Source organism: Oryza glaberrima, chromosome 1 (genome assembly GCF_000147395.1).
Source record: "Oryza glaberrima chromosome 1, OglaRS2, whole genome shotgun sequence".
NCBI lineage: Eukaryota > Viridiplantae > Streptophyta > Magnoliopsida > Poales > Poaceae > Oryza > Oryza glaberrima.
The window spans coordinates 39,582,701-39,604,491 of NC_068326.1; the positions used below are offsets into that span (position 1 = coordinate 39,582,701).

General features: G+C 41.2%; 2 protein-coding genes and 1 non-coding gene across 3 annotated transcripts; 2 read left to right on the forward strand and 1 right to left on the reverse strand.

The window, feature by feature from the left end:
• Positions 1–376: 376 nt before the first annotated feature.
• On the forward strand, positions 377–3,082 carry LOC127770197 (pentatricopeptide repeat-containing protein At3g16610-like). The gene has a single exon (XM_052295865.1). It carries the CDS (start codon positions 516–518, stop codon positions 2,952–2,954), a length of 2,439 nt encoding a protein of 812 aa, XP_052151825.1. The 5' UTR covers positions 377–515; the 3' UTR covers positions 2,955–3,082.
• Positions 3,083–3,986: 904 nt separating this feature from the next.
• Positions 3,987–4,059, forward strand: TRNAK-CUU (transfer RNA lysine (anticodon CUU)). The gene has a single exon. It is a non-coding gene; the product is annotated as a tRNA-Lys (tRNA).
• A 2,562-nt stretch (positions 4,060–6,621) lies between these two features.
• On the reverse strand, positions 6,622–19,346 carry LOC127770155 (E3 ubiquitin-protein ligase listerin). Its single transcript, XM_052295826.1, has 15 exons — positions 19,078–19,346; positions 18,727–18,789; positions 17,969–18,046; positions 17,116–17,207; positions 16,831–16,933; positions 15,783–15,935; positions 13,545–14,203; positions 12,981–13,470; positions 11,660–12,144; positions 10,393–11,191; positions 9,463–10,153; positions 8,314–9,377; positions 7,784–8,239; positions 7,059–7,289; positions 6,622–6,973 (listed from the first exon to the last, which is right to left on the reverse strand). Exons 1-15 carry the CDS (start codon positions 19,249–19,251, stop codon positions 6,746–6,748), a joined length of 5,766 nt encoding a protein of 1,921 aa, XP_052151786.1. The 5' UTR covers positions 19,252–19,346; the 3' UTR covers positions 6,622–6,745.
• Positions 19,347–21,791: the final 2,445 nt, after the last annotated feature.

Below are 21,791 nucleotides of genomic sequence, written 5' to 3' on the forward strand. Positions count from 1 at the left end.
AATCTCTTTGATGAATGGCCAATATATACGCTATATATAGAAACATCTTTATTTTTTCTAACTGCTAAGAGAAGACCCGTATGTAAAAATAAGGAGGTGCCCGCTTTTGTCATCCAACGCTACAGAGATAAAGAGAGAGGGGTCGACTGATATATGTCTATTGAGTTGGTTTTCCCTTCTTTTATTGTCACATAGACGATGTAGACCAAGAAACAAATCTTATAGTTGGAGATGGACTTATTCCCGGCTGAAAACACACTGGCCCAGCAGGCCATCGTCTTCGCTAGGCCGGGCCATCCTCTTCTCGCGGCCCAGCAACCCAGCTCCCCTCCTCCTCCACTCCACTCCGGCCCGGCAGCGCACGTACACCAGCTGCTCGTGCAAATGCGCACCAGCGCCGCCCGACCTCATCCGGCGCCAGATCGCCCCGCCGCCAAACCAATCTTTCCTCGCGGCGGCGTTTGGTCGGCGTTATGTAGGGTAGGTCCCGCCGGCAGCGAGGAGTAGCGGGCGCGATGCGTCACCGTTCTCTTGCTGCTGCTGCTTCTGCTTCTGCGCCGCCACCACAAATGCCGCCCTCGTTCCACTTCCATTGGCGCCACCATGCTGCTCGTCGCCTCTCCTCCACCACCGCCTGCCTCCATCCACCTCCACTGCAACCTCCTCGAGCGTCGGCGTCGGCGTCGGCGTCGCTCCTCCTCCAGCTACAGGACCACATCGCCAGCGGCCACCTCTCCCGCGCTCACCACCTGTTCGATCAAATCCCCAGCCCGGACGTTCGCACCTACAACGACCTCATCCGAGCCTACTCCTCCTCACCGACCGCCGCTGCGGATGGCCTCCACCTATACCGCCGTATGCTCCGCCACCGCGTCGCCCCTAACAACTACACCTTCCCCTTCGCCCTCAAGGCCTGCTCTGCGCTGGTCGACCACCACTGCGGCCGCGCCATCCACCGCCACGCCATCCACGCGGGCCTCCAGGCCGACCTTTTCGTCTCCACCGCCCTCCTCGACATGTACGTCAAGTGCGCTTGCCTACCCGACGCCGCCCACATCTTCGCCACCATGCCCGCCAGGGATCTCGTCGCCTGGAACGCCATGCTTGCCGGCTACGCGCACCATGGCATGTACCACCACGCGGTTGCTCACCTCCTCAGCATGCAGATGCAGATGCATCGGCTCAGGCCCAACGCCTCCACCCTCGTGGCGCTCCTTCCGCTCCTTGCCCAGCAGGGGGCGCTCGCCCAGGGCACCAGCGTCCACGCCTACTGCATTCGTGCCTGCCTCCACCCCAACCGCAACAGCAAGAGCAAGCTGACGGACGGGGTGCTCCTCGGCACCGCGCTCCTGGATATGTACGCAAAGTGCGGGAGCCTGCTCTATGCTCGCAGGGTGTTCGATGCCATGCCTGCCAGGAACGAGGTCACCTGGAGCGCACTTATCGGAGGCTTTGTGCTGTGCAGCAGAATGACCCAGGCCTTCCTTCTGTTCAAGGCCATGCTAGCCCAGGGCCTCTGCTTTCTTTCTCCCACCTCCATTGCCAGTGCTCTCAGGGCCTGCGCCTCCCTCGACCATCTCCGTATGGGTGAACAGCTGCATGCTTTGCTTGCTAAATCTGGTGTCCACGCCGACTTGACTGCAGGGAACTCACTTCTCTCGATGTACGCCAAGGCTGGCTTGATTGACCAGGCAATAGCTTTGTTTGATGAGATGGCCGTCAAGGACACTGTCTCCTACAGTGCGCTTGTATCAGGGTATGTGCAGAATGGCAGGGCAGAGGAGGCGTTCCTTGTCTTCAAGAAGATGCAGGCATGCAATGTAGAACCAGATGCTGCAACAATGGTCTCGCTCATCCCAGCTTGCTCACACCTGGCGGCTTTGCAGCATGGAAGGTGCAGTCATGGTTCTGTCATAATCCGTGGACTCGCATCAGAGACTTCTATATGCAACGCGTTAATAGATATGTACGCAAAGTGTGGGCGGATCGATCTCTCCAGGCAGGTTTTCAACATGATGCCATCTCGGGATATTGTGTCATGGAATACTATGATTGCAGGATATGGAATCCATGGACTAGGGAAAGAAGCCACTGCATTGTTCTTAGAGATGAATAATCTAGGTTTTCCACCAGATGGTGTCACATTCATCTGCTTACTTTCGGCTTGCAGCCATTCTGGACTTGTGATTGAAGGGAAGCACTGGTTTCATGTGATGGGACACGGGTATGGTCTAACTCCCAGGATGGAGCACTATATCTGCATGGTTGATCTTTTGTCAAGAGGTGGTTTCCTCGATGAAGCCTACGAATTTATCCAGAGCATGCCACTGAGAGCAGATGTTCGTGTGTGGGTAGCCTTGCTTGGAGCTTGCCGGGTTTATAAGAACATTGATTTAGGAAAGAAGGTGTCAAGGATGATCCAGGAGCTAGGGCCCGAGGGCACCGGCAACTTTGTTTTGCTGTCCAACATATACAGCGCTGCTGGGAGATTCGATGAGGCGGCGGAGGTTCGGATAATACAGAAGGTACAGGGTTTTAAGAAGAGTCCAGGCTGCAGTTGGATTGAGATAAACGGCTCCCTACATGCATTTGTTGGGGGAGACCAATCTCATCTACAATCACCTGAAATATATCGAGAGCTGGATAACATTCTAGTAGGTATTAAGAAACTGGGTTACCAGCCCGATACCAGTTTTGTTTTGCAAGATCTGGAGGAAGAGGAAAAGGAGAAGGCACTCATCTGTCATAGTGAAAAGCTAGCGATAGCCTATGGTATCCTGAGTCTTAGTGAAGATAAGACCATTTTTGTTACTAAGAATCTCCGCGTTTGTGGGGACTGTCATACTGTAATCAAGCACATAAGCTTACTGAAGCGCAGGGCTATCATTGTACGAGATGCTAATAGGTTTCATCATTTCAAGAATGGGCAATGCAGCTGTGGAGATTTTTGGTGACAACACAACGCGTGGTTCAGCTACTGAGCTACGGATTACAATCCGAATCTTGATTTTGAATTTTATAGTTCGATTCAATGATTAATTTTTATGGATTATCTTCACCACTTTCGTTGCTTTGGCTCTCTTTTCATGACCTGCTGAAGAAAAATATAAAACACTACAAAATATTTTTAAAAAACTTTAAAATTCAAAAGCGCTTTGGATAATGAATATTGTTATATTTCATGACCCTAATCAACCATGTAGAAAAAATTGACAAATACAATCAAACTTTCTTTATTTTTTTTAAAAAAAAGAAAGGTCATAGACCAGCCTTATATTGAAAGCCACAGTGGCAAGGGTTTAGGTTTCTGGGGTTAACAGCTTTACAGAACACAAAAGCAAAAGATCTCATGGCATAGGAAGGAATAGATGACAAGCAAGCATTAAACTGTATAGCTCTGCCAACATGAGATAAGTTCCCACATTCCAAGTATCTAATCTTTCCTCAAGGGGTGTTCGGATAGGGACTAAACTTTAGTCCCTGTCATATCGGATGAATTTAGAATATTAAATATAGACTACTTATAAAACTAATTACATAAATGAGAGCTAATTCGCGTGACAAATTTTTTAAACGTAATTAATCTATAATTAGCGTATGTTTACTGTAACATCACATAGGCTAATCATGGATTAATTAGACTCAATAGATTTGTCTCGCGAATTAGTTCAGGGTTATTGAATGGGTTTTATCAATAGTCTACGTTTAATATTTATAATTAGTGTCCAAACATCCGATGTGATAGGGGCTAAAAAGTCATCTAAACAGGGCCTCAAGTTTCTGCCATAGGAATACAACCAAACAAGGCATCTATTTGTAGCTAAAAGAACTCCATTGCCAAATATTTGATTTGGTTGAATTGGCACATTTACCAAAATTTCATATCACCTAGGATATTCAGTCTTACGAAAACTTCGACAGCATAATCACCGAATATTGTGCAGTGCATATCAACTATTATATTTATGATGTCGTATTACCAAATTGCCCGTCTAGCTCAGTCGGTAGAGCGCAAGGCTCTTAACCTTGTGGTCGTGGGTTCGAGCCCCACGGTGGGCGATTATATTATTAATTTTTGTGCCTCAAATTTCCTAATAAAAATCACTCCAGTCGCATATAAAAATTTGCAAATCCGCCTCAAAACCCTTATATCCTTTTCCACCTCGAATCCCTAAACAAAATCACTCCACAATCACAGATAATTCTTTTTTTTTACAAATCTACCTCAAATTCCATCTCAAACCCTAAACCCTATCTCCTTTCCCGCCTCGAAATTTAAAAATCCGCCTCAAATCCCTAATCTCCTTTTCCACCTCAAATCCCTAATAAAAATCACTCCACAATCATGTATAAAAATTTACAAAACCGCAAATCCACCTCAAATCCATGATTTTCTTGCATATCATTCTGTGAGCATAATCTCTTGCATTATTAATTTGGGATTATGTGTGTTCTATGTTTCCGATGGACGATTGATTATAGACGTTGAGTTTGTGACAATTACTCGAGTAGATTAAATATTAGAAGGTTGATAAGTTATTGTTTTTTCTGGCAAAGGTTGATTGTAGGTGAAAATGTTCTGGAAAAATCATAAACTTAAGGGTCTGTTTGGATGCCCACCTTAATTTATCACAGTTTTTATACCAAAGGTGTGGCAATATGCAAATTGTGTGGCTCAAAATTTGATGGCCACACTTGTGGCAAACTTTGGCTAAGAAAAAGGTCTATGACTGGTGGGACCAAAAGAGTAGAAAGGACCAAAAGAGTAGAAAGTGTGGCATGCCAAAGTTATAGAACCAAACCTAACACTAGCCACATTTCGTCAAACTAACATACCTCAAGTATGGCAAAATGTGGCACTAACCAAACAGGCCCTTAGCAACAAAAAGGGCTAAGCTGCTGTTGCCTTGAGGAGCCCTTGTCGAAGAAACAGAAAGCAAAGGATCAGCCAGCATTCAACTGGGCTTTGAACAAAACTGCGGGGCAGGTTTGTTCTGCTAGATTTTGTTTCTTTACTGTAACATTGACAAACCTTGCTTAAGCATTTATTCTGATTACAAGTATTGAACTTGAATCATGCTTTGGAGTTTGGAGCATTTGATTGAACTCCATCCGCATATTCTGCCCACCTGGCTAGCTGCTTTGCTCATGTATTGGATGGGAATTTCCAGTTTTGACGTTCGTGGGACATGATTTTTCTCAATCACATACTGTACAGCTGTTTGGTTGCACACTTGTACTGTTGGGTTGAACTGAACATAGCAATTTGTGCCAAAATTTATGTCCTTCCTGGGTTTAGTTGCCTGGCTTAAAGCAGGCTAACACCCCTACTAGTACCTTTTTCTCCTTTTTTTTTTATTTTTAGCATCCCGGGATGGCTACCACGTAATTTCTTTTACAACAGTGCTCCCTGGTTGGGCAGTTGGAACCGGTAGCATGCGGTTCAAGTTTGGTACCTCCCACCCCATGTGTCTGGTCTCCCCCTACATGCATGCCACGCATGCACTAGCAATTTTGCAAAGGGTAGCTTTATCTATATGTATTTTCAAATTCATTATATATAGGGAGAAAAAAAGACAAAATTCTAAAAGATTTATATTGAAAAAACTATCTAAATTTTATCTTTTTAACGACTAAAATATAATGATTTTGAGATTAAGATTTTACACATAAGTGTGATGCTATTTGAAGTACTTGTACAATTTTTCCTCGATTTTTTTGATAAAGTTTGTTACTCCCTCTGTTTCAGGTTATAAGATGTGTTGACTTTAATCAAAGTCAAACTGTTTTATATAGACAAATATAGTAATATTTACATTACCAAATTAGCTTTATTAAATTAATATTAAATAATTTTTTATAATAAATTTATCTTGGGTCAAAAATATTATTATTTTTGTCCAAAAACTTGGTCAAACATCTTGTAATCTGAAACGGAGAGATTTGTTCGTTCGGGTTGGGTACCCCCCTCCTCCGCACGAAAAACGGAACGATCCATTAGCACGTGATTAATTAAGTATTAGCAAAAAAAAAATTTCAAAAATGGAACCGTTCTCCCTCTTCTTTTTTCCATCTATGTATAAGGTCAATATGATTTTTTAAGCAACTTTCGTATATAATCTTTTTGCCAAAAACACATCGTTTAGTAGTTTGAAAAAACGTGCGTGCGGAATACGAGGGAGAGGGGTTGAAAACAGAGCAAAGAGCACAGCCATAAGAGCAAGTTTAATAGTATAGCCAACTACTAGATCCAAAACATCAATAGCCAATTTAATAGTCAATACATATAATAGTTATTTACTATACTATTAATATCTAGTCCCGCATTCCATACGCATATTACGTCTTGTAGTCTGTGCTGCAGCTGGCTACAGATTCATAGCCCACTTGCTCCTCTCACCCTTTTTATCTCTTTAAAATATATATTTATAGCTGGCTTATAGCCAGATATTGTAGCTGCTCTAATGGAGTACACGAAAAAGCTGGTGTGCGTCTAGTTACCCAATAGGCACGGCATGCTAAACCATATCAGCAGCACACGTGTTTCAGGAGTTTGATAGACAACTTATTACTAAGCTACAAGTGATAATTATCGCATTTTGAATTACGGGACAACGGAGACACATGAACTACATATTTTTATCTAACCTTCATTAAATTTGTAAGACAAAACATAATAACTACGGAGTATAAATTTAAATTTCTACGGTACAAAAAAAAATAGGCATAGCGCAGCACAGCCGGACTAGAAAGGAGTTTGGCACAAGGGACACGTTGATTTGTTGGATGTTGAGAACCACTTGTAGAGGCAAGCACCATGAAACTTATGCCTGCACGTCTTGCAAGCCAGCCGGGGAAGGCTGTGGTTGCTCGTGTGCAGAATGCTGTAACAGATTGGGCATTCCTCCACACCCTCAAACTCCTTGTCAAAATTGCTTTTCCAAGTGTGGATCGCCTCTGCTATTGCGCCGTTCTGTACACACAGGAACATAAGCTTAGAGACAAATATTACTGATGTACTAAGAAAATTGTTCTTTTATTCTGATGGAAGGTATTACCTGGTTGCGTACGAATGCCGTGAGAGAAAGCAACCATTTTCTGCACTTCACTTCACTGATGCCCAAACTTCTGGTACATTCAACATCCACATGGCGCAGAGGGTAACAGCTCGGGAGGCGTATGACAAGATCAATTCCTGTCTCCTCCTTCTTGTATGTAGCAACAATTTCGTACGCCGAGCGGTTAACACTAACTGAGAAATTATCATCAGCATACAGAGAGTCCTTGACCTGTAAGATGGGGTAAAATCATTTTGTAAGGTAGGTTCCATGGATCAATTTGACAGTAAAATATCAATGTACCACCAATTTAGTGCAAAATCGATTCTGATTGGAGATGAAATTCACAATTAACGAAATGAATAGAGCCAAAAAGTACAACTTGAAAGTTTGAACTGCTTCTGGTAAAAAAAGAAGTTTGAACTGCTTCAACACGTGATTGTATCATAACCCTCCCGCATATGGAAACTTTTTAATATCTTTTCTCTAAATTTCAAAGTGGTTTCCACCTTGATACCCCTCCAGTTTGGTATAGAACAGAGAAGTAATATGCCCAAAGCAGCCCGAGGGTTGGCTAAAAAAGTTATAAACATTCTTTTTCACAATGAAATAACATACTGTGTCATAATATAGTGTCCAGGGTAGGCCTGTAAATAGACACTCCAAAGGGCTGAGTACTGGATAAAAAATTAAATATGCATATTTTTTAAACAAAAGTGTAATACCTGAGAAAATTCATCAAGTAGAAGAGGAGGACTGCACCATGCTCTAGTGAAGGACTCGATTGAGGATGACAATGAACGATCTCTTAAACTAGTAAACCATGTACGCACATAGGAAGGCAACAGCCTAATCATCATCCCATACAGTCCCCCTGCAAGTGAGGCCATTTGCCATGTCCCAACTGGCCAAAGGGATTCAATGCATGGGAGCAGTGAACATGTAATTATGGCATTCTTAGAAGCTTGCGCAGCAACTTCTGCTTCAGGCATGAGTTCAGCATCTTTTTTCTTTCCACAAGGTGCACCAGTCCTTAAAGGAATATGCTGGAAAATGCAATCCAATATACATGGACTAATCTTATCTTGTATATATTGAAGTACCCTTTCCCTAGTAATGGAAGCTGGTGGTAGTAATTGCAGGTGGGACAACAACAATGACCAGGCAATGAAGGCATCAACCTAGGGAGAGAAAATATAAGCCATCAGTTCACGAACTAGAAAACACACCTGCTGAAATTTATTAATATACATACCCTATCATGGGCTAACAGATCTGTCTGGAGAAGTTCAGAAGTAGGCATCTCAATTAACGATGAGAGTTCTTCTCTCAGATCTAGTGTCTTCTCTGAATCTGGCATCAACTCAATACTTTGTCCCATGCAAGATTCCTGAGTCAGTGGTCTATTTGATCCCAGAGAACACTCCTTTATTAGTGAAAATTGACAGAGGGGTTCAGAAAGAAGTAGAGAATAAGCAGCAAACTGCAGATGAGAGATTGGCTGTGAAGAGAACAAAATTGAATATAGCCCACTGACTGAGCCCTTCGCGAGCCCCCACAGTTCCATCGACTCCAGTGCACATCTTCTAGTCTGTGGTGAAGCATAAATGACAAATGATGCCACAAGTTCCCAGAAATGCATATAAGCAACGCGACTGGAAGCTATGATGGATGAAGCCTCTTCACAAGAAGACTTTGCAATTGCCTCTGAAACACCAGAAGCCAAGAACAAACGAAGCATACTTTCCATCATATTGTTATTTCTATCAGCAAAATACCCTGATTTAATAATTTGCAAACTCTGGAAGTTCTCCGTTTCTTGGATATCCACGAGATGGTTGAGGTGACACAGTGTAACCAAAGCGAATTCACCGAAGCTTAAAGTTAACTCATCTATAGAGCTAACCACTAATTTAAGCTTCTCCAAAGTATCTTCATTTGATTTCTTGTTTATTACAGCATCATTGATGGCATCTGTCATTTCTTCCACGAGCAAAACAGCTGATTCAATCCACTTCTGTACTGTATGAAAAACAAAATGCAAATCATTTTCCTGAAGTTCTGTCCAGCAATAGCCAACCATAACTGCTATCAGTTTCACCCCCAATAGTTCAACCATTGTTGACAGGGTAGTTCCACTGGTGGACAGCGACGGAGCTTCAATGGCAGAGAAAATCTTGTACTTCTGAAAAAGAGTCAGCAATAATGATCTTTCTGTATCACTGATCTCTCGTTCAATCTTAACTTCTAGTTTCTGGGTTCCACATGTTATATTCAACGGGAAGCAAGACAACACCACTTGCATCCAATCAACAATGTCTGCCAAATATAATAGATCATATGAAATGACTGTAAAGCAGTGTTGTACTAGTACGACCAATAAAAGGTTTCAGTGTTAGCTTACCTTGTTGAAGTACTTCCCTCGGGCTGGATGATAGGCAAGAGATGGCTACATCAAGCCAACTCAGTATGTTTTGCCCCACCAAATCAGTGTAACAAGAAGCTTCATTTAATTTCAGTTTGCCTGACAATGGTTTGATGATTGTACTCATGACAAAGGGAAGAGTCTTTACACATTTTCTATTTACTGTGGAACCAATAAAAAGATTGCTCAGTAGTTTCTCAAAAAATACAAGTGCCTCGGATTCTCTCCAAATACACTCATTGATGCTATTGATACTAAATAGCAAAGCCACAAGAGCACGTAGAAAATGATCTTGAATTTTCTCAATCTCATTGTCAGAAATATGCCAAGCATTGAACAGTACCCACTGGTTACACTCATGAAAAGCTCCTTCCAACAATGTGTCAAGCAATATGGACAATATGCTGACCTCTGCACATGATTCCATTTTCAAGTGCTGAATCATAGAAGGCAAGAATGTGCTGAATACACTCCCCCCTTTCCATTTCCAAGTGCAAAGAATCTCAGCAGCAACCCATGCTCTAGACAATGAAGGAACAGTTGAAGTAGTATCAATTGATTGTGATGTGTTGTAACATGTATTTCCTGGAACACCTAAGATCACTTCACCAAAGCCAAGGTTAAGAACAAGCTTGTCAACAAAAGCAACAAATTGATGGTGTTTCAGTCCCTGCAACAAAGGAAGTAACTATGTATTAAGTTCATTTACTTCACAAAATAGCAACGACTAACAACGGCCATAAACTATATATTTCTTCTGTCAGGCACTACGCTTTCACAAATTCCAGAACACGAACAGAATTTGTAAGAATGGCAGTAAAATACATGAATGCCTGCATTTATTATATTATGTACAAGAAAATGCACTAGTTTTGGTAACTTGAAGGGAAAATAAAGACAGATTCTTACCGTTTCATTTGTAATAACTGGCTCAAATTTGATCTTCACTGGTGCATTCTCATTTTGTAAAGATGGTTTCACCCAGAGTGGCCAATATTCTCCCTCAGATAAAAGAAGATAAAAAAAACTCTGCAATTTTGTGTGATCAAGAGAGATGAGCTTCAACATGTTCACCATCCACTCTGAGCATAAGACTGATGTGCTCTCAGTTGGCAACTCTAGTGTCTGAAATAAAGCACACCTGACAGATTGAGCTAAAATATTTAACAAATTATTCAAGGTGAATGGATGAAGATCACTCCAAAAGGATGGACTTAAGCTTTGGCAAAAGGTATGTATACTCTCTGCAAGGTTAGCTTTCAAATGTATTCCCTCATCCAAATGATCATCTGAACTGTTGCATGCAGAAGACCCAACATCAATATCTTCTTTATAACCTTTCAAGTCATGTTCTTCATCGAGTGTTAAGGCCATGCTATATTCCCATTCAATGATAAACAGAGCTGCCAGAACAGAAGGAAATAAAGAATCTTCCTCTAGTCTTCTCAGGGCAAATAAGCTACCCTCAAGAACTTTGAAAGCAAAATGAGCCATCTTAATGTTTGATGAAAAGGATTGTGCTCCTATAACCTTCGAGTCCTTTGGTTCAGTAGGCAATAACACCACATAAGCAAACCTTGCCCACTCAAAAGTTGATGTCATGAGTACTGATGTCAAACACTTCAAAATGGACCCGAGCATTTTGTGGACAGTATCAGCAGAAAGAAAACAAATTTGGTCATCTTGATCTGAGCCACCAAGTGCAGCACTGCAATTTCACATATCAAACCCACATCAGCAACATATTACACAGGTCGGTCTACCACCACTATGGCAATCATATTAAACTAATTTTCAAAGTTTTGGTTGTTGCCTAATCCAAATGAACTAGTTCTTTTTTCTGTTTGATGTTTAGGAGTTAACAAGTGTTCTTATTATTTTGATATCTGTAATCCTTTTTAGGCCTGGGCAGCAAGGCTGCAGCAACAAGAAAGTGTGCACAACTCTATCATCAAATGGATTTAATGGGTAACACGAGAAACGATTTTAGTAGGGGTACGAGGTATTCTTGTATTTTATAGTAAGTGTGCACAACTCTAACATCAAATAAAATGGAACAATTCGTGTACAACTTATAATGGTTAAGCGCAAGTGTGCATCTCATAAGAAATATGAAGAAAAACCACCACATAATGTGCCTCAACAAATGGGCCAAATCCAAATTAGAAGCACATACCATACATAATGGACATGGGAATCTGTAGCAGGCAAATCACAGAAGACAGATTCTGCAGCAGAATCTAATAGGTCATGCCGCCAATGTTCTGGTAGAGAGCCATTTTTCTGCAAATTTCTCAACTTGCCCCCAGCAATTCTTTCTCTCACCTTTTGAAGTATAAGTGTCAGCAATTCAAATTGGTCATCAACGTGTGAGTTCTTATTATCAACAGGGTGCTTTTGCTTAGCACTAGTATATTTAATGATCGTACACCACTGGTCAAAGAAGCACTCATCTATAATTAAAGAGAGCAACAGATCGATCTTTGAGCTACAAGTACTATATTTCCTATCCAAACACCAGGGGACAAAGTCACCATTGAACACATCCAGATAACCTTGGACAGATTCCTCACTCTCTTTCTGTGAATTCTTCAAGAACAAAGGGACAGGCCTGAATATTTCAACCAAAACTGATAGAAGTTTAACAACAATTGGAGTGTCCTGCATGAAAGCAAAACATTTTAGAATATCAATCTGGCTGGTAAAAAGCGCTTGTTTGCATATAATAGCATAAATTCACAGCATATCTTTATCTTGAAGCTCATGTTGTTGTTTGCATTATATATGTTGACGATTCATAGAAGAAAATTGAAGCAATTGGACTTCTATAAAAGGAGAAAATTTATGTGAATGATGAACCCCAAATATATATAGCATGGATGGCAGTTCCAGAAGATCTTAAGTCACTTGCTCTGCCTGCAGCTAGGTAGAGCTGATCCTGTTCCAACAGAATTTTGACCCACAATGATCTCTAGTTCATAGGGCTGTATCCCTACTTACCTTCTGGATCTATAACAGAAATCATTTGTAGACAAATGGAAAAAGACCAGCTTTTGTAAAGAAATGTAACACTTGCAAGCATTAAAAATAATATATAAATATATTCAGAGTACACTCAGCAATCCCTAATGTTAGACTTCAATGGATCTTTTTTCAAACCTGCTCTGCTCCCATTTCGAGTCAAGAGAGTCATGCTGGAGAGAAAAGGTCAAAAATTCGAATTCATTGGCATAGTATAAATATAGATAAGTTCAATAACAGCAAAATTATTTGGCAAATGTATACTCAACCCTGCTAGATACTCAAACTCTACTCTTCTTACACAAGTAGATGAATTGACTGAAAATAAAGCAATAGAAGGCTGGGATCAGATGTGTTAGTGAAGTAACGAAAATAAAGTTGACTCTTTCAAGAAGTATATATGCAAGTGTTATTGCAACAGAAACACACCTCAACAAGAAGTAAACAGAAGGAATGAATTCAACACTTGAGCTTACCATAGACTTGATAGCTGGCACAGATTGTTCAATCAGTGGTCTTGCTAAGCTTTCCAATGGCCATGTTTTACCTTTCTGTACAATGAGCTGATCCAACGAAATAAAAAAGGACACAACTTGTTCCACATGATACTGAAAATTTGGCAAACTCTCCCTTTGATGGATTATATCCAAACAGTCCTTCAATAGAGTCTCACAAGCAATATTTAACAAATGATTTTCCATAGCTGAAATCTCATCCAATATTTCAATGATGCATTTCCCCAAATCCTGAAGATAATAAGTTGGGTAGCGTGTGCTTGATGCCAACAGTGACTCCTTATGAGATAACTGACAATCACCACTGATTGCTTCATCAGACAATCCACTCAAACTAATATCCTGGTTTTTGGAAGATGGTATTGGAAGGTAATCATGCCAAACAACTTTTGCAAGAAAGTAAGTTATGAGCTTGATAGGAATATCATCCGAAGAACCTCCTCCAGAATGTCTGGGAAACAAAATTACGCAGAAACTTCAGAACTTACAAAGTAAATGAAAACAAATAGTAAAGAAAAAGGGTACCTCGGTAGAACTTTTAGAAGCCACAAGAAACTCTGTTTAAAGGTAGTAAAGAATGCCAAACTGTCAGCAGCTGATAATTGCCTCTGGTTTCTTCCAGCCCAGAGATTATGTAAGAAGTCAAAAACAAATTGCTCTGTAGTTACAGCTTTAGATGGTATAGACTCCAAAAACTGAACCAGGAGAGGGTATGAGGCTTGCTTGGATCCATAGCATCCATTTTGTAGAAAGTGCCAAAACCGGCTGAAAACAACCTTGTGAATGTTGCAATATGACCAAGCCTCTGGAAACCTTCTAGAGAAAGCAAGAAATGCATCCCACATAGAGGAGTGACATGATGGGTCCTTTTCATTGAAGGCACCAAGTAAAGCAGGAGATAGTACCTTCATGGCTTCTTCATTGAAAACATGAGAAACATGTTTGATATAACTTGCAAGCAGTGAGTATGTGGCAGACCGTATAATCGCACTTTTTGACTTGAGGAAATCAAGAAAATATTTATTCATAGAAAATGCAGATTCAGCAGAAGACAATGTGCCAGATAGAACTTTTGAAAGACTCGTATTTTCAGAACTGGAATTGTCACGGACACAATTTTGTAATTTTACACCTAGCAAAATGTCAATCAGAGTTGCCATTGCTAACAATGATGATGATATTACCTATAGAGTTTGGCAAAAAGAAGGCAACCATTAGTAGAAGTGCAGTAGAAATTACAAACAGAATGTTTGAAATCCATAAATCAAATATCATTTATACGCATAATCGAAGATAACTGAACATAAAGAATACTCTTCAGAAAATTTCTTTCATGCGGCATGCACTTTTTCCAAGAGAATATGAAGCGCAGATGATAATTGTTAATGTAGGCAGTACATGTAGCATTAGTTGATGAGACACAGAGGAAAAGGAAGAAATTAAGGTTGTCAATATGGTTACTGTGCCCAACCTTTTTTTTTTGGGGATTAGAGTCATCAACCATCATTAGCATCTAGAACTACAAATTCCATTTCCAATAATCACCAGTAGAGAAACAACTAAATAACAAGGTGAGTCCATGGGTGAGCATATATTGACATGAGCAAAGATTTTTCTTCAATAGGCCTCACACCTTTTTGCTCAATTTGAAAGACAACCAAGTTTGGCACATTTTTACATCGTAACCATGTTGTACCAAAACTACCTGATGCTGTATTGCATAAGATACTAAGATAATATAATTAGGATCATTCTCATCTAGTATAAGTAGACTTCTAAACTTCCCAAAAGCTGTTTTGTTCAGCTTATAGAAGCCCGGGTTTTGGTTACCATGTTAGGCGAACACCCCCCCCCCCCCCCCCCCCCGCCCGATATCATGGTACAGCAGCATGTGGTTCTTAATATGCATACTCTAGTTCCCATTATTATCTGAAACAAAATCTCCTTAGTTAGTTACTTCCTCTGTTCCTTTTTATAAGGGAAATTTTGATTTCAGAAATTCTACAAGATTGAACCTTGATGATTAGTTTCTCATAACATAAATTCTTAATAGATACAAAACCAATTTTGCGTGAAGTACTTTGAAGCATGAATCTATTGGTAAGTTTTACACGATAAATGCACTTGTGAGATAACTAATCATTCGCCAAGAACTTCAAAATTTGACTTTCTGAAATCAAAATACGCCTTATAAAAATGAACAGAGAGTAGATAATAAGATATTCTTGTTAGGGTCATGCTCATATACTACAAGTAGGCTCTCTGTTCTCTACTATTAGCGATCCACATAAAACAATTAATGGCCTATGCAGTTAATTCTTGTTAGGGTTGAGCACATCACTATGACTAAGGAGGGCTCATTTCTTCTCTATCTTCTATTGTTGATTGGAATATTGGAACATTTTGTTGGATTTTTAACATCTGGATACTAAATAATGTCAGCAGAATGTAACAGTTGCTTGATTATTGGACCTACCCATCCAACGAATAACTGTTTGTGCTCGTCACTTGGTTGTTGCAGTGACTTGTGACATACTGTGCCAGTAACCTGACCTGCCTCAATGCCTCCCTACCAGTTACAGCAGTTTGTGCATGTGTGTATTCGTGTATCTGGCATGTGGGTTGCCCATCATGATAAAAATGATGCCAGTTTCTACACAGTGTCACCCTATTACATTGGCTATAACTAGATCATACAGCTGACTTTTTATATTTTATCTGAAAATTGTTGCACATATTATAATGGAAAAATATAAAGCATACCCTCTGGTGCATATCTTCTAGTTCATCCATTGGTGTAGCCTTGTCAGACAATGCTTGTGTTGTTAACTTCAAATTCTCGTTCAAGTGAAGAAATGTTTCCTTCACACATAACATTAAAGCATCCAACCTTTTATCTGATTGTGGGAAGGCAGCCTATCAATAAGAGTAGAAACAACATGAACAGACAACTTTGTGATTCAGCAGATCTGTATGAGAAACTAGTAGATATATTACATCAAAGCATAAGATAAGACTCCATCTGAAAATTTCTTGGTTCTCAACACTCAAAAGCAAATATAACTAAATGAATAACCAAAATAAGTCTGATCATCATAGGTTCAGCTCAGTTTCAACAAGCGCGAACTTGACAAATGAGGTTAAGTAGCTGGCATGCTTTCTATGCTTTTGTGCTTTGACATTGAACTTATTCTGGACTCTCGGGAAAAGCTTATTAAACCAACATACCTTAAATTCAATAAAGCTGCTTATTTAAGAAGGCTAGGCCAGTATGCCTCAACCAAGTTATGAAACTATGACTGAATTAATGCTACTACATCAAGGACCCATTTCAGGGAGTGAATTTATTTGAAATGTTTTCAGAGTTCCTTCCTCTAAGCTAATGGATTTTATTTCTTGTGACTAGCCAGTGATGCTGCATTGCAAGATCCCAAACAAATGCTACTGCAAATTATCTCAAAGCTAGCAAGCAAATGATGAAGTACATTGTGTAGAAATAGCTGTCATTAATTCTAGAAATTGCGTAAAGAATTAACATGTGATCAGCAATCCACAGATAATCATGCCACAAATAACACATACACAAATATATCAAATCACCCCATGCTCCACAAATATCCAAAAATCATCTGCACAGAAGATCCTCCAAGGTGCCAAGGTGAAATCACCGTCAGCACCAACTCCAACATTTCTAGAAACGACAAGCAACCCAGATGGAAAATGAAACCAATTGATCTAGATGAAGGTTCAGCTGAGAATGACTTGCAGCCAGTATCACCGATCAAGTAAATAGTGATAGCATATGATCTACCTCAAACGAATGCCGAGCAGCCTGTGCAACCTCAAGAGCAGGGTCAAACTGAGAAAACCACCAAGGACCCATCAAAGCCTTAAGATGCGGAGCAAGACCCTTCCTGAAACAGTCAATCAATGACATCCATTCAAGATTGATAGAAATTGTATGCTGGACAGAAATTGACCAGTAATTTCATGGAACCATGAGAAGTTAATAGCTGGTCCAAAAAAAACAGGTAGCAAAAGGGGACCAACCAGTTGTGTTTGAGTTGAATGAAAGGAAATGAAATAATTAACATACTTGACAGTTTTGACGAGGCTAGACATGGTATCGTGAGTAGCACGACGAACTTCTCTGTTATAGTCAAGCAGCAGCCTCTTGTACTCGAATGCCTATATGTTTTGAAAAAGGTGACAAAGTCAGTGGAAAATTGTAGACCTGTGACAAACTCAGTGGCATATAATGGATTTTCTCTTTTGAAAAAGGTGATGCATTTTCAGAAATGGCATTAGAATAATCATGAAATAGATTTCGCTGTCAGTAAACTAGAGGAACATAACACTCTGAATAGCAATAATCCATCACCTAATACTGGAGCAAAGCATTTAACAAGAATTATGTGTTCCATCATTCTATACTTCACTAACACATAGTTAAGCTTAGTAGGAAGAAGCAAACCGTAGAGGTAGAACCAACAAGTGATTCCTCAAGAAGGGGCTGGACTACTGAGCTGGATTCATCCAGTCTCGTTTTACAAGGCAACAAGTCATAGATCTTTAGCTTTCATGAATTGCAGGAAAAACAATTATAAGAACCAGAGAACAAGGTATAGTTGTTTGATTGTAGCAACTAACTCCACTCGGATATTATATTTTTGAACAAACATCATATGAAGTATATATTACCATAGTTAAAAAAATGTTCACCAGCTAGCAGATGTGCTGATCTACAGATAATTTTTGCATGAATTTGAACTAACAAAATTTACGGTATGCATATGAGGGGAAAAAACCTACTGTGGCACATGGCACATTCTCACATAAATACTAAGGATGGTAAAAAGGGTTGTAAAGAAGGATCACTTATACTCTGCCGAGGACCATAAAAATAAAACATCACGATGAAAATGCAGCAGAGCCATCAAGGAAAATACCCATTGTGGAACAATTTGCACAACTTCCTGACCAGGTTTTTGTGCAAAGAGCATAGAGAGCGTAGATAATGCCTTGAGCTGCATTGATGAGTGAAAGAAAAATGCAGCAAGTTAGGCCTGATTTATTGTGGCAAAATAGATCGCTACAGGAAATACACATTGCTTTAAGATATTGACAATCTGAGGGTTCAGGAAGAAATAACACTTCTGAATGGATGTCTAAAATAATTTATTTCTTAGCGAAACTTTCCACAGCCATGAAAATACTAATTCTCTTTAGCAGCAGTCCACTAATATGCTTAATATAATCAGGCCAGCAAGCCTATTAGCATAATAACTTTGAGTAAGAGCAGTGTTAAGAAGAACTAAAATGCAGATAATAAGTTATAGATTATATGCCATCATATACATACAGTATTTATATGTTCTTTCTGGAAGGAAACCAAGCTCAAGTGCAGGAAAGGTCAGACCTTAACTTTACTTCAAAACAATAACATCTTGAAAAGCAAGGAAGTCATGCTACAGATTTCAAGTCTGTCTTCTTAATCGCTTGGACACGGACGGTTACAATCCTAAAAATATTTCATATCGACAGACGACAGTAATTGCAGAACCAGCTAATTATAACTAATAATGGAGGGAGACACTCATATTCCAAGCGCACAAGCATTAACAGAACATAATTGAATATGCAAGCGCAAAAGCATAACAGAACAGTATTGAATTAAGAAAAGAATTGAGTGAAGGATGTGTCTGACCTTTGTTGTTGGATCCTTCCTTCCTAATCTCCTTAGGTGCTGCAGCACCTCACTGTCCACATCCTTCCAAAATAAACAAAAAGAAAACAAGATTACATTATGGGGCAGCATGCGGATAGTATTGATGAGCATGACAACATGAAGGGGGCAGTTCAACCAGAGCTTGTGAAGTGGTGGCATGGTGAAGGTAAAGATGGGCGTGCAAAGCATAGTAGTTGAGGCTTCTCATAGGTAGGGTTTAGATAGGAGCATGTTGTAGCAAATTGGAGTAAGCAGGTAGGGTGCTCGCTCATCCACAGTTAGGGTTTGGAAATTGGAAAGGAAAGATAAGGATGAGATTGCAGCACTTACGGGAGGGAGGAGAATCGAGGCATCGGGGTCGGTCGAGGACGAAGGCGCGGCGGGCTCAACACGGGAGGCGCCATGGTAACCCCCGAAACCAACGATGGGGACGGCACCCTGCGCATGCGGCAGCAGCGACGCCGCCAAGCCGCTGCTGGCAGCTCGGCCCTTGTGCTTCCCCATCGCCTAATCTCGGCCGCCGCCGCCGCCCGCCGCCGAGGAGCCCGATCGAGCAAGAAGAAGAACCCTCGCTTCGCTTGCCTCTCTCTCTTGCTTTCTTCTTCTTTTCTATTGCTTTCTGGAATCTGGAGTCGGCGGCGGCTCTGACTCTGATGGGCCAGCCAATTGAGATTATGCCAACTTTTCTTCTCGCAAAACGTCCAATTTCACTCCCTCTACCGCAACTCCAGTATTAGAACCGGATTTGCTACCAAACAACTCTCATAACAGTATTGACAGTGGTCTTTGCTTACTCCCTCCGTCCAAAAAAAATAAATATATTAGATGTGACGTATTCTAGTATAATAAATCTGGACAGAGGTGTATCCAGTTTCATAGTACTAGGATGTGTCATATCCAATACTAGGTTGGTTTTTTATGGGACGAAGGGAGTACATGGAATATACGGACCAGTTTGGTTTGGTGCCCTACCAAAATCTTGGTAGTACCAAAGTTTAGGTAACTTTTGGCACTACCAAATTTAGGTGGACAAAATTTGTACTACCTAAGAACTGGTGTTGGTAAAATTTGGCACCAATCCAAACATATAGAAGCACTATACAAAATTACCAATGAATTAGTAGGGCATAATTTGGCACCAAACCAAACAAGCCCTACATGACACGTTGACATAGCCTTCGTCCTACGTAACGTCTAAAAAAAATACAACGAGAACCACATCTTAGCATCTCCCTCTTCTCCTCCCTCTACGGTGGTGTTTGGATCTAGGGAGTAAATTTTAGTCCATGTCGCATCGAATGTTTGGACACTAATTATAAGTATTAAACGTAGACTAATAATAAAACTAATTCCATAAATGAGAGCTAATTCGCGGAACAATTTTTTTAACCTTTCCGGAACCTTTCTGGAACGAATCCACTTTTCTAGGAAGATGGAACATTTTGGGTTAATATACCCTGGTTTTTTTCGGAAAACCATATGGTTAGTTATGAATCCCCTTATGCATTATGTTTGATATCAAGGAAAGGCAATTCTTGCATCAAAAGGAACTCTTCTTTTGAAGAAGAAATGGAAATATTACCTTGTCTGTTTGTGGCAATATTCTCTCTTTTTGACTCAACCGCAAAGGATCCATCTAAACCAATTAGCAAAGTCTTGCTTCGATTTTCTGGGGTACTTTTCAAGTATACCAATACATTCTTTGTTTGTAAGGAATCAAATGCTGGAGAATTCATTTCTAGTAGATGCTCAAGTGAAAAAATTCGATACCAAAGTCCCCGTTACTCCTCTTATTGATCTTTAGCAAAAGCCCAATTTTGTACTGTATCGGGGCATCCTATTAGTAAACCAATTTGGACTTATTTTTTATCAGATTGGGATATTCTTAATCGGTTTGGTCGGATATGTAGAAATCCTTTTTTATTATCACGGTGGATCTTTAAAAAAGAAGACTTTGTATCGACTAAAGTATATCCACTTACCAATAAGAAGACTTCCGCTACATATAGATCCGTAGTAATAGGATATGTCACATACATATAGTAATAGGTTGGTTTTTTATGGGAGGAAGGGAGTATGATCGATTGGAGACAGCTATAGCAGCGGCCGGCCGGCCGGCCGGCAGGGCCACGGAATTGTCGATCGATCGATCGACAGCTTAAATCACTTGGGAATTGACGATTGTAGCAAAGCGGGCGGCAGCGGCCGGACGGACGGATACAAATTAAGGCAAGCAAATTAAAGCAATCTATGTCTATGCATAGATATAGATCGATGTCAGTGACTCTAACGGGCGATGGGCATATATATATATACAAGATCGATCCACCGTCCGAGATAGCTAGATTCACTAGAAGCAAGCCAAGCGATCGATATGATGAACGACAAGGAGGAGGAGACTACTCTGAGGATGGCGCGGCAGGAGCTGGAGGATCTCTACCTGGGTCTGGGTGTTCCCGACGAATCGGTGGACCTCACATTCAAGGACCTCCCGTCCGCGTCCGCCGCCGGCGAGAAGCAGAATGATCTGTTGGCCGTCAGGTCCTCCACCAACATCTTCGCCTACAAATTGCAGCAGGACGAGGAGGAGCATCGCCCAAGCGCCGAAGCGCCGGCCGGCCTTCGGCTGTCTCCCACCACTACCAGCAGCACTGTTGTCGCCGACCGCCGTGTTGGTGCCAACTACAACTACAAGCGGCGTCGTCCGGGCATACCTCACTCCAACATCTGCGCGCTCTGCAACAGCTACATCTACCTCTTCCGCCATCGCTGCTTGGTGTGCGGCCGCGTGTACTGTCGGCGGTGCGTCGGCGCTGGCATGGGCGACATGACAGAGGGCCGCAAATGCATCGATTGCTTGGGAAGAAGGTACAGCCACCGCTACATCCACCGGGCCGGCACCAACCTCACGCCCTCCGCCGCCTGTTGCACCTGCGCCTTCTGGGGCTACTACCCCGACGCGCAGGCTATCAAGCTGCAGGAGCTCGTCTGGGCCGAGAAGGGCCCTGCACCACGCCGCCGACCGCGCCAATCCTCCTCCGCCT